Below are 13,027 nucleotides of genomic sequence, written 5' to 3'. Positions count from 1 at the left end.
GATTAAAGCCACAGATTAATGTATCTGACTTTTACACAAATGACCAAAACTCTGTAAAAAGCTCTGTAATTCTATATTAATGACTCAAAGCCAAGCTCATTCTTGACAGGTCAGTCTTCCCCGAGGCAGAAGTAGATGGAGAACCTGGTGCTCTGAAGCATTCACATATTCTGTGATTTATCCGACATTCTGTAAGTCAGTACTCCTCTGAGTTGCACAGGAGGTACCATACTCACAGAAGTCTCACGCATGAAACTCTCAGTGAGTCAGGAAACCAAGACACATAGAATTTGACATATATAAGGGTTAGATGAACATTTACTTAATGCTTGGGCTTTCTGATTGGTCCATGCAGGACTCCAGGGCAGACTGTGATTGGCCTAAGCAGTGCTCATAACACCTGTGCTGGCAGTTTAGGGAGGAGCATATTCCAAAGAAGGGGTGATAAGAAGATAAAAGGCAGGAACCTGCTGACAGAGAAATGGTCTCTGTTTGTGTGCATGTGCATAAATCTTTTGGGATTATCACTCAGCCAGGTCATGGTCAATCTAAGTGTTATCCAAGGGCAACTGGACTACCTTGAAATTCTCTAAGATGTTTTAACTCTCATCTGAAAAGACTTCTTCAGTTCTGAAGAACTGACTCTCATGAGAGTTGAAACCTCTTCAAGAATTTCAAGCAAGTCCAGTTGCCTTTTGACGACACTTAGATTGTACATGTGCATGTGTGTGTGAGTGCGTGTCGTTGTATTACTCGTGTTGTCCGGATGTAGATCTGTTTACACACTCACATATTTGGGACAAAAAGAAGGTCCCTATAGAATTAGATTATGGATAAGATTTGGGTGTGGGTTATAGGATTTAAGGTTAGGGTTAGGCAAGAGGTAATAACTAATGCCTCAAATTAGGGTTAGTAAGTCTCCAGTGCACAAATGTAAGTCAATGTAATATTCCTCTGAAGTGAAGGAAACGTGAGTGTGTTTGTGTGGGCACTGCAGCAGCCTGGAGTCTTAGGCCGGCTGTCTCTTTAGTTTTCTTGTCTCCCTCTGATAGACGACAGCATTATATAAGACCGTGTACTAACTACTGTGGCAGGGGCCAGTCATTACATATGAAAAGTCTAATGTGACCCATATCTTTGATCCCGTTTTGACATAAAACATACAATTTAGGCAGCAAGGGGTTAAAAAGATGTCTTTCCTTGAATATACTCCTGTTCATTTTCTCTATTTGACACCAACTGTCCTCAACAAAATGAATCAAGAATGTTGCATTCTGTTTTCCACTGCTCAAAGCTTATTGTAAGTCTATAAGGAATACCTGAAATGTACACTCAACAAAAATATAAACGCAACACTTTTGTTTTCGCTCCCATTTTATGCACACAAAAGGTTTATTTCTCTCAAGTTTTGTTCACAAATTCGTTACAATCCACATTAGTTAGTACTCAACCTTTGCCAAGATAATCCATCCACCTGATATGTATGGCTGAGGTGTGCCTTGGACGGATCGCAATGAAAAGGCCACTCTAAAATGTGTACTTTTATCAAGGAAGGAGAGTCAGAGGAGTACTGACTTTCCAAAACAATGCCATAGATGTCGCACGTCTTGAGAGCACGAGTATTTGGCATGCTGACAGCAGGAATGTCAACCGAAACTGTTGCCCATTCATTTCATGTTCGCGTTCATGATCTAAGAAGTCTTACATGAAAAATGGGGGCAAAAACAAAAGTGTTGTGTTTATACTTTTGTTCAGTGCATTTTACCACACCGTCTATTGTGCGTTGACTTGTGGGATTTTGTGAAACGGAGGTATTCCTAGAGTGCAGTACATTGTTCAATTGCAACATATTTACATATTTTGCTCAGGCAGTCTCCACCCTCCCAACTGCAGGATCAAGGATTGGGCTTCCTCACACAGGCCGGGGTGTCGATAAAATAGGATGTGTGGCTTGCACCAGATGGATGGAGACACACGCACACGCACACGCACACGAACAATGAGATCCCAGCAGAGCTCACAGACACCATCAGCCCTCGGAGACTTGGAAAAGAAGCGCGCTCTCTCTGTCATTCCTCACTTGGTATCCAATTTATCTCATTTATCTGAAGACTCGTCTTTGTCCCATTACTCCTTCATCTTTCCCCCTTGACTCTACCCTTCCCTTCCCTTGCTGCTGGCAGGTGTGTGAGTGCGTTTGTGTGTGTGGATGTCTTGTACCAACGGCTTTATTAGATTAGAGGCCTCAGGGAAGCTTTGTTAAGATTGTCAAGCATTGTGTAGGCTTGGTAGCAGTGGATAGAGAGGGAGTCAGGGAGAAAGAAGGAAATTTGTTTAGTTGCAATTAGGGCTTGTGGACAGACAACATTAACAATGGAGCTGGATCCTGTTTTACCTTTTTGTCTGTAATCTAATTCTCAAACCATTATTAGCCTGCACTGACTATTTATTTACATCATCTCTGTACCTGCTGACTGAATGCATCCATCTGTTTCTCTGTCCGCCTGCCAGGACTAACTTGTTCTTCCTCTCTGAATCAAGTCTACACACAAACAAACAAGCTTTAAGAGCTGCCAAGAAAGTCACATGATTATCAAATGGTCCAAAAATCTGAACAATAATCTGGTGGTTTCAAATATATCATTGCACACCATTATAGATAAAAAAAATAAAATAAAAAAAAATAAGACATTAAGCATAGATAGTGATTGTTAATGCCAGTATTTCCCTCAAACGAATATCATTTTCTGTTTAATGATGAGCTTTTTTTATCTTTCCAGCCTATTTCAGATCACACCTTTCGTATAGTCCTTACTTAAAAAGCTTAGTCTTTCCAATCTCTTTACTCCCCCGTTCCTTCTCTTGGTCTTTTTGTCATTTTCATATACTAGACATATCCTGCTATGCAGTGTACTGTGGCTACAGGGACTATTTTTTTTTTTTTTAGCTCTCACTCATTTAGCCTGCAGGATTAAGTTTGTGCTGATGATGTTAGTGTAAGAGGCACTAGTCATTAAGTCCAACAAATTTGACCCTTACAACTCGTGCAACTTTACATACATACTCTCAGACTTACATGAAGGCACATATGGAGTTGTAACTACATCATAGTTGCTGAAATGCTCACACAACCTCACAGCGACCGTCTGTTTCACACTCATATGACATGATTCCCACAATGGTGAAGTCACGAAGTCATCTGGGCAGGACTCATAGGAGCTAAGCCAATTGTTTTAGTTGTAACAGATGATGTCAAATGAAAAAATACCAGTTTATTCAAATAAATAAGAGCTGGTAAAGCTGGTAAATTCGGAAAACTGAACCACCGAGAGGAATTTCCTTTGTAATAAAAAGACAACATCAGTCCATGAATACGGTTCACAATGTCTTTAACCATAGTTTATGATAGAACTGAAAAATACCACAAATGTATTACCTGAGGTTGGAGTCGACGTGTTACATGGTGCGTCTGTTCCCACAATCATCATGCCAAAAAAAAGACCAAAAAAATGATGCTGTCCCCGTCCGGGCTGTTTTGTTTTTGCTGGGACGTTCAGCACGCAAGAGTATGATACATCATGTACTCAGAAAGTGTCGTCTGCTCTCTTTCTCACCTATCCAGAGTGACACCAAAAAAAACCCAAGCTAAAAACCCCCGATATAAATATCATTAAACAATCTCTTTGTTCAGATGGCTATTTGTGCAGAATCATCAATATGAAATGAGACAGAGAAAGGGCTGGTATGTGCTCTGCAAATGCAGGAAGCACAACCCACAGGAAAAGCATGCCAGGGTATGTGCGACAGCATGCACATGTGGATCTGGTTGCCTGTGTGGGTGTGTGGGTGATCATGCACCTGTGAGTGCACTTTTTTTTTTTTTTTTTTTTTTTTTTTAATGTTTATTCACTGACAATAAAAAGGCAGAGAACCATTTACCTGCTAATGAACTTTTCCATTTACTCATTCATATAAACAGGCAGTCTGTATTTTATTCGTGTCTGTCTGACATGTTCTTTTATACGCATGTAAATGTGTGTCCAAATATAAAAGCACAGAGAAGAAACCTACCTATTTGCCTGCCATTTGCAGTTATAGTGTGAGAAGTCGCTAAGAACTGTCTGCAGGTGAAAATAAAGAGGAAACACAGCATCAGGGGCAATTCACATCTGTACGATTCAACTCCAGCTTTTAGATTTCCCTAAACAGAGTCATTTCCTCACATCTGGGCTGATGGAGCAAAATGCAAATCTTTGTGCTAAGTGTTTATCATGCAGACTTGGTCGCCACATCTCTTATGTGCAGGCACTGCTAAATGAGGCTCACATTTCATCAAGGACATTTGAGACTCCTTTTCAGTCCGATATTTTGAAGCGGTAACCTAAATTAGAGCGCTTTCAGAATTTTGTTAGAGTAAGTACAATTCCTGAGGTTGAAAGAATATTTAGTTAGAGCACTAACAGGCTGCCCTTACGTGAATGTAGCAGCTGTGATAAGTAATACCGACAAGACACCTTTTCAAATGGAAATATATCTTTTTAAAAATCATCAACAGCCGATTCAAGTCACCGCCGAGCCCCTCATTTACACTTTGTAGTGCACTTCACATATCAGGTGCTGCTACTGGCTGTGCCACTGGAGAGAAACTTATGTTTGAAGCCAAGATGGACAAATGGATGGATACGTAGATAAAAGGGGCAGCGCACTTGCTGGCCAGTTTGCCTTAAATTCCCGCCAATAGCCTGAGACTAGAGCCGCTGTCTGTGTACACGTGTGTGCAGCCAGTATCAAACCTCTGAGTCCTCTGAGACTTGTATACTGTATGTAGGTGTACAATGTGGGCGAGAGAGACGGAGCGGTACACAGAAAGACACGGAAACAAAGTGGGAGTGGCAGTGAGTCGCAGGATGTGTGGAGGGTAAATGTTTTTTTATCCTCTTGTTCCATCTTTTCTTGGACAAAGAGATGGCAGAAAAACAGGAACGCAGCCGGAGGGTGCGACCTTCACGTCAATGCTGGAGATGTCACAAATTTTGAAATATTGTGTAACGTAGGATGCTTTTGTGATGTCAAGGTCTGTGTTGCCTTTATGAAAGACAGGTTCCACTCTGAGTTACTACAGATGTAAAAAAAAAAAAAAAAAAAAAAAACTGCATTTGAATTATTTTTAGTTTGTCATAAAGTGTTTGTGACATTTTTCAAGCATGGATGAAACTCTAATACACATCTTAATGAGCTCAATGGATTTGTATTTCTATTTTGATTAACGCTCAAACAATCTCAAAACTATCTCATTATAGCTGTTTCACACACTTTACATCACACTGACTCACTAAACAGATCAAACATTTGATGTCTGATTTAAAATCCCTCTTGTTCCATCCGTCCCTTTAAATTAGCTGTCTAGTCTCAGATGGATTTTTTTCTGTTTGCTTATAAAGGTCTCATATTTCATTCTGAGACAGCAACACGCAGCCTGAAGACAAGGAGGCAGGGCTGACAGTAGAAACAGCCACTGCTTATTCTTCTTCTTCTTCTTAAGCCCTGCTCACTCAGCTGTGGTATTTTTAGATTCTGTCCGCCTCGCTATATCTCTCAAGTGCTCAGGTTTCCGCTAAAGGCAGCACCCGTGCTGTAAATAACACACACACACACACACACACACACACACACACACACACACACACACACACACACACACACAAAATCGCTTCATTTTCTCTCCTGCACATGCACACACCCATCACAATTAGATAGATAGCACAAGTAGTGTTATGTAAAGTCTTTATTGGCTGCTGATAGTCTGAGTTACTTTATTGGATAAGCTACACATGCAGAGCTATACACACAGACCCATTTGCTCATTTATCGCCACGGCTACCCCCACATACACACAGGGGGCATCGGTTTCTACAGGTCTCATTTCTACAGGTCTATCTCTTCTTTCCAGTCAATACCACCAGTCTGCTCTCACTCTGTTTGTTGGACCGCAGCAGCGGCAGCTTCATGAGGTTTCTGTCCAGTCTTGGCAGACTGCAATACATCAGCTGTTAAGTCCATAGCAACAAAGGCCTGTGGAGCTGGGAGAATGTTTGGTCTATTGTATTGTTTATTTACAGGTCCCATGTTTCACATTTTTCCAGTGTTTTAGTTGCTGTCTTGCTGTCCATAAAAATATATTTTTGAGGTTTTAGGTACCAAAAAACATCTCTATATAGCTTTACATCTCCTGTCTGCAGCTCTACCAATAACAGTGTGTGTCTTTAAAGCACATTGATATTGGCTAATCTTCTGATTAGCCAACTGTTTTCGGACAGACGCAACCACAGGTTTTCTTTGGTCTTTGGTTGGTTGGTTGGTTGGTTGGTTGGTTGGTTGGTAGGTTGGTTGGTTGGTTGGTTGGTAGGTAGGTAGGTAGGTAGGTAGGTAGATAGATAGATAGATAGATAGATAGATAGATAGATAGATAGATAGATAGATAGATAGATAGATAGATAGATAGATAGATAGATAGATAGATAGATAGATAGATAGTTACTTTATTAATCCTCAAAGGGATTTTTTTTTTTTTTTAGTTTACTAGCTCTGCGAGGGAATAACCAGTCAGTCTTTTGCTCCTCATAAAAGAATATAATATAAAACAGTGAGCCGTGCTGAAGGTGGATATATGACATCACCTTAAGTTTGTGACATCACAAACCTAAGGAAGTCCAAACAGCCTTGTTGCTGAGAATACGCTATGTATTCCTCTGTGGACCATATCTATTTATATAGCACCTATACCTGCATATTATAAAAAAAAATAAATGGAAATCTAAATTTCAACAATGTGGGACCTTCAAAAAAAAAATAAAAAACACAGTATCGTCAAATTTAAGTATCTGAGCTCAAGAATGACAAAATCATTATGTTACTATATGTGTTAGATGCATTTGCACATCACTATGACAAATTTAAATCTAATTTTAAGTCTCCCACAGCCTTTAACTAGTTCAATATTATCGCAGCACAGAATTGTTTTGTTAAGAACTCTTGCCTTGGGGGTCCAAGGGTCCAAATTGTGAAACCACTTTCTCTGTTGAACAGGGTGACATTTTAAAGAACAAACCCATACAGTAGCTTTCTGCAATATTAAAAAGGTTTGTCAAAGTGTTTCACATTAGCTGCTGGCTTTACTTTCTTCCAACGTACATGCAAAAACCTGTCTGAACTTTTGTGTAAGATTCAGATTAAACAAGGTGTGTGTCCCAAGAACAGAATATGATTTGGAAAATGTGTGGCTAATATGACATATTAACATTTTCATTTGATAATGTGAATATTGTGAGTATTGCTTTTGAAATGGTTTCACAGTTGTGTTTAAGACAGCAGCACTAAAGATACTGCAGAGGGTTGTGTTGCCAAGTAGGCTGCACTGTGCACTGTATGCAGCGTGGGTGTTGAATAGAGTTACCACAGTTTCCACACTTTCCTTGACATTACAACAACAGAGGACACTTTAGTTCTTCATGGTTTGTGATTTTTATTTTTTACTTTGTCAATAAAAAAAAATAATAATAATAAAAAAAAAAAATCTATATTTTGATATTTCAGAAGTAGAGACATGTTCATCTGTGTACTCAGTGAACACAACTTTGAACAGAAAATGTGCGCTGGAACTACAGAGACACAGAGTATTAATTAAAAGTACTCATTGGTATTGAACACCTTGATTGGAGGTGATGTATGCAAACTATCTCAAGAGTGAGTACTGTGTCAGATGTGACTGTTAGTGGCAAATGAAAATATAGTCCCCAAACATAAAATAAAATCCGTTTAATAGCTTAGTACAGCAGATTAAAACTGACAATACAACTGCACTACTGTGTGTCCATTTTTGGACAGAAGTCTTCGCTTCCTTTCTCATAAAACACAAATCTCCATCACAAACATTTGCAGTGAATTTGTCCCCACTAATGTGGCAGTGTCGTGATGTACAAATACAGTTGTTACTTTATCTGCCAAGCACTCGCAGCTGGCAAGCAAGCAAAAACTAGTTTCCACTGGTTTGTAATCAATTGAGTGTCTGCAATGAAGCAGCAGCCACAGTAAATGACGGGTATCTAATGAGGGGCCTCATTGAGAGCAAATGATTACAGTACTACACTAAGAATACTGCAGGATCATGTTGAGTAGTAGTTGCCTGCTTCTGCTAGTCTATATAACTGACTATAAAGTTATGTTAGAAATAGTGAGTGGCAACATTTAGTCACACTTCAAACCCGTTTTATGCTTGAAGAAGTGTTTTGAAGATAAATATGGGGGCACTTCTTTTAAGGTGGGAGCTTGATAAATATTTGCATCATCCGCATGATTCATGACAGCACACATCAAGGTTCTTCTCTCTTTTTTCCTTCTGTAACCATCATTTCATTTGAGTTTAAGTGAAAACACACAACAAACCATTTTTTTTTTTAACTTCCCGTGTAACCAGGCAACTGCACGCCAACATGTAAGCAAAAGCTCTGTAGGTGGGCTTCTTGCTTCCTGCTTAGTCATTCACAGTCTGAAAACCACCAGAGGATAGAACATGTTTCATTACAAATCATGTGATTCATTAGATGTTAAACGATACAGCTTCAGAGACCCTACACCAAATGTAATGGTCCATCGCACAGTCCTGAGTGATCTGAGTAATTCCTTTTGACTGACTCCAAATACAAACACATCCAACTAATGTGGCAAAAACAAACGAGCTGCCGTTTTCATTTACCTGGTTTACTATCTGTCAATTAGTCACGCAAAAAGGTAGAGACATAAATCGCTTAGACATGTGGGCAGACACAACACAACACAACACAACACAACACAACACAACACAACACACTAATAGACAGAGTGAATGGGGCATGACAAGGCGTGGCAGCAAGTCAGAGGTGTCAGCTACAGTAGCAGCCTGAACATCCACAGCAGAGAAGGCTGCACTCTGAAATTAGGAATGTACCAATTATGTGTGAGAGGGGTGAAGCTCACTTCTGTAATTGTGAGCCTAACCTTGCTTGGTGTGTTTCAATAAGGCTGAACATGTGTCGGGCTCCTCGAAAAATGCCCTTTATTCTATTTTAAGTTACAACATTATGTGTTTTATATTCTCTGATAAACGATTTATTACAATCCAGGACAACAAACAGCTAAACCTTAACGACAACAACAAGAACAACAAAGGAACTTTTTAAATGACAAATTAGTTTAGCGGAGTTGTCAATTCAGGAAAGTATACTTGTTGTTATGCGAGACAACTACTTGTTTAACAACCAACAAGGCATTTGTGGTTGTACATACTGCTCTGGTCTCTCCTCACCTCGAATGCTGCTGATGCTCGAATGCAAAAGTTCTGGCAATTTTACACCAAATGCACTGCAGGGGGTTTAAATGCAGCCTTGTTCTGTATCATGTGAAGAGTTTAAAGGCAGATTTAACAAATCGGTGGCTAATAACGAATTGCAGCTAAGAAGTAATCAAAGCACCAGCAATATCAGCTGTTTAAGGCTTAGCGAGGCCAAAGATATATAGTCTTGGTGAAAAATCAAGTTGTGTTCAGTCTTAAATGAAGTGAAACTTTAATTGAAGAGTCTCATCTGATTTAATATGTACGTCTGATGCTGAGTCACAGCTACCTACACACACACACACACACACACACACACACACACACACACACACACACACACAATTACATAACATGACACATGAAGGTGCATTCATTGTTTTGCCACTTTTAATCTGACTTGACACATCAGTGATGCAAGAGAAACCGTATAAGGCTTTCAAATGATCTGACATATGCAACTCCCAAGGTCATGGAGTGATATTCAGCCACCATTCTGGGTCTTTTGGCTGCACATAGACACACAGTGAACAGCTGCTCTCATACCGGTCAGCTCTGCGATGTTTGGCCAAGTCTGCATGCTTGTTTTGCTCTGCGAATGTGAAGGTACAAAGTTAAAAATCTGAATGTTGTGGGAATATGAGCCTGAAGCAGCAGTGACCGATATGAGAAAATGTACTCTAGCTATGGAATGTGTATATATATATATATGTGTGCGTGTGTGTGTGTGTGTGTGTGTGTGTGTGTGTGTGTGTGTGTGTGTGTGTATATATGCTTGTGTATATATTTAGACATTTAGAAAACATTTCCATTGCTGCAAGACATGTGGCCCATTTAAATGTTCAGATGCAATATACCTCATGTGCACATTAGCATGCAGACACAACACACAGGCAAAGTTGACACCAGCAGGGGCCAGATATATATCCAACATGTCCAGTGAATGCATCTGCAGACCTTACAAATGTACATTAACGCCAATCATTAAATTTAGGTTAGGAAAACAGTTATATCTTATATATCTTATTGTGTTTGACATGTATTCCAGGAACAAATAAATATTAGAGAATACACTATACCATGAAAGTAACACATGGATGGCTACAGATGAGTGCCATGTTTGATTTTGTCAGCCTTTGTTCTCGTTGGTAGACCTTAAATTGACCTTAAGTGACCTTCAGTTCCAAGTGAACCACATAATGTGACTATTACGGTTCTGCGGCCCTGAACCAGTCTTCATAACTGGTGACAGATAAAGGCAATGAGAGACAGAGCGGCTTGTTTTATCTGACAGCACCTGACAGTACATTGTCAAACAGGCGGGCCATCCATCACACAGAGAGAGGAGGGGGAAAGGGAGGTCTACATCTTTTCATAGGTCTCCCAGCTCCTCACAAGCCTGTCACACTACCCACCCTGCACAATCTGTTCAAAAACTACTAAATGTACAGCCCACATGAGCCCTCTTCAGGCTCACTGATACAGTTTTAGCTGACTGCATCTGGCTGCACTTCCTATAAGGATGCAGACATACCACACGTTTATATTGAGAACCCAGCGGAACTAATGTTTGAGACATGGGTGATAAAGGATGTTACCTAATATGTGGAAATTTCATTCTTGGGCTAATCTAAATTTTGCAGTTCCAGTCTTGCTTCATTTGCCATTCAAATGCAGCTAAACACATCATTTCAAACAGGGATGAAATGTTTCTTAATGAATGATAAAAAATTACATCTCCAATATTCTTCAATGAGCTTTGAATTAAATACAGGAGAAAGACACTTTCCGGCCTGCCAGATAAATCAGTGATCAGCCAATGGGCTCTCAGCAACTGACAACGAGGAATCAAACTATGCTGGAGCATTTACAAATGATCACCTTCACAAAGACTTTTCACATATAGTCCAGTGATGTCATGCGGTACTGTTGAAAGTAGATCAAAAAGGACCTTCCTCACCATTGAAAATTCTTACGTCACAGAAACGTCTGAACTCCTAATAGAGACAGTGTGAGCTGATGAAGAGGAGGAGAGGAAGAAAAACTGATGATAAGAGGCATTTTCCAACAGGTTAATTGCTTGCCTTGAAGGTAGCTTCATTCACACCGATAAGGGTGGTGTGTCTTTTTAACAACGGCTAATGTGCGAATGACACGGCGGTAGCCTCTAAATTAGGAAACCTGGCCAGTGTGATCCTCACAGCGAGAGAAGCCGTTCAAATCTCCGGAAGACCGCGGTGACTCAAATACACAACAAAAACACTCCAGAGTGCACAGGCCCTCCAGCATTTCGTACAACCTGGGATGCTGTCGAGTAGCAAAAGCTTCAATGTGACACTGCAGCTGGATTACAATGGTCAGCCTCATGTCTTAAAACAGTTTGTAAGTAAACACCATGTTTGAACATGAAGAGTTGCACACATAGATATTCGCACCCAATATGCACACGTGTTTTAGACTCACGCACACACTGTTTGTTTTTGGGGGTAAAAATGTTTTCGATTTTGAGAACATTCATGCAGGCTTTGATGCATTATGCAGGATTCTCCTCTTTTCCCTTTACCGCAGCAGATACAGCCTTACATCAGCAGATCCCACTGCCAGTGTTCAGTGAAGACGTCACTCAAGAATGACCTATTCACTCTTTCCTTTTTTTTTTTTTTTTTGACTAAGCAGAAGAAAGTGAAAAGAGATATACAGAAGATAGAGATGTGGTATGACATGCACCCGAGGCTGTGAGCCAAACTTGCAGAAAGTCGGCACTATCCGCAACACAAACACAGTTAGGCTAAAAAAGCTGTCAGGACACAGTACACTGTACGTGATAAATAATAACTTAGCTTTGCAGCGCAGACTATACAAATCATAGCACATCCCGTTGTTAGTATCTCCTTCAAGATTTAAACAAATTCAGAGTCGAATAGTTGCTTCTGCTAGCATAGGAGTTTTATAACAATCCAGCGAGAGACAGTGAAACACTGTGGAGTTACACAAGCAGAGCAAAGACAGCAGCAAACACAGCACGAGACCAGTGAAGCGTATGCACATTGTCGGATGATATGAGCATTCAAATGCAAAACAAAACAACAAAAAAAACTATGGAAAGAGATGTGCAAAGTCTCAAGCGGAGACGTTGCATACTGTATATTAATGACCTTCACAAAATAAAACATTCCTGGTCTTTAAACAAATGTCTACAGCTCATGTAAACCTGGAAGAACACGACGAGTCAAAGAAGATCTGCAGACTCTTGAGCCTCATTGTGCATGAATATGCCGTTAGCTCAGAACACGTGTTTTTATACATAATACAGTTGCCACACTATGAATAACATGCCCACACACGTGTTCCCTTTGATCCATTTTTTTTTTTTTATCAGTGCTCGAGCCAGAATGCGTGTACAAGCACTGTATGGACGTTTTTTGTTTTTTTAATTTAGAGGAACTAATAAATGTTAGATGACATTAATCGCAAGGTGTAAAATCTCAAGCAGGTGTTGTGACATATGTGCAACATGGTTGTTTTATTATTAAAAGTTGATCTAATCAGGAAGGTTGTTTTGCAAACCGGGAAAACCTGGAATGAATCAAAAGGGCTTTTGAGGAGGGTTTGAGTTTTAACGCCGAGATCTGTATATACAGTATGGTGTGTATGATTATT

The 13,027-nt window shown here is 40.0% G+C and overlaps 1 protein-coding gene across 1 annotated transcript in view; it reads right to left on the bottom strand.

Annotated features, from left to right (window-relative positions):
• Positions 1-13,027, bottom strand: part of dtnbp1b (dystrobrevin binding protein 1b) — a 30,001-nt gene that overhangs the window by 7,622 nt on the left and 9,352 nt on the right. The window contains exon 3 of the mRNA XM_069176492.1: positions 4,072-4,121. Coding sequence (XP_069032593.1) covers positions 4,072-4,121 — 50 coding nt within the window. The remainder of the gene's footprint in view (positions 1-4,071; positions 4,122-13,027) is intronic.

Source organism: Embiotoca jacksoni, unplaced genomic scaffold (genome assembly GCF_022577435.1).
Source record: "Embiotoca jacksoni isolate LCO1_2020_lvr unplaced genomic scaffold, fEmbJac1.0.p SCAF_7, whole genome shotgun sequence".
In the NCBI taxonomy this organism is placed as follows: domain Eukaryota; kingdom Metazoa; phylum Chordata; class Actinopteri; family Embiotocidae; genus Embiotoca; species Embiotoca jacksoni.
This window is presented reverse-complemented; position numbering and strand designations above follow the sequence as displayed.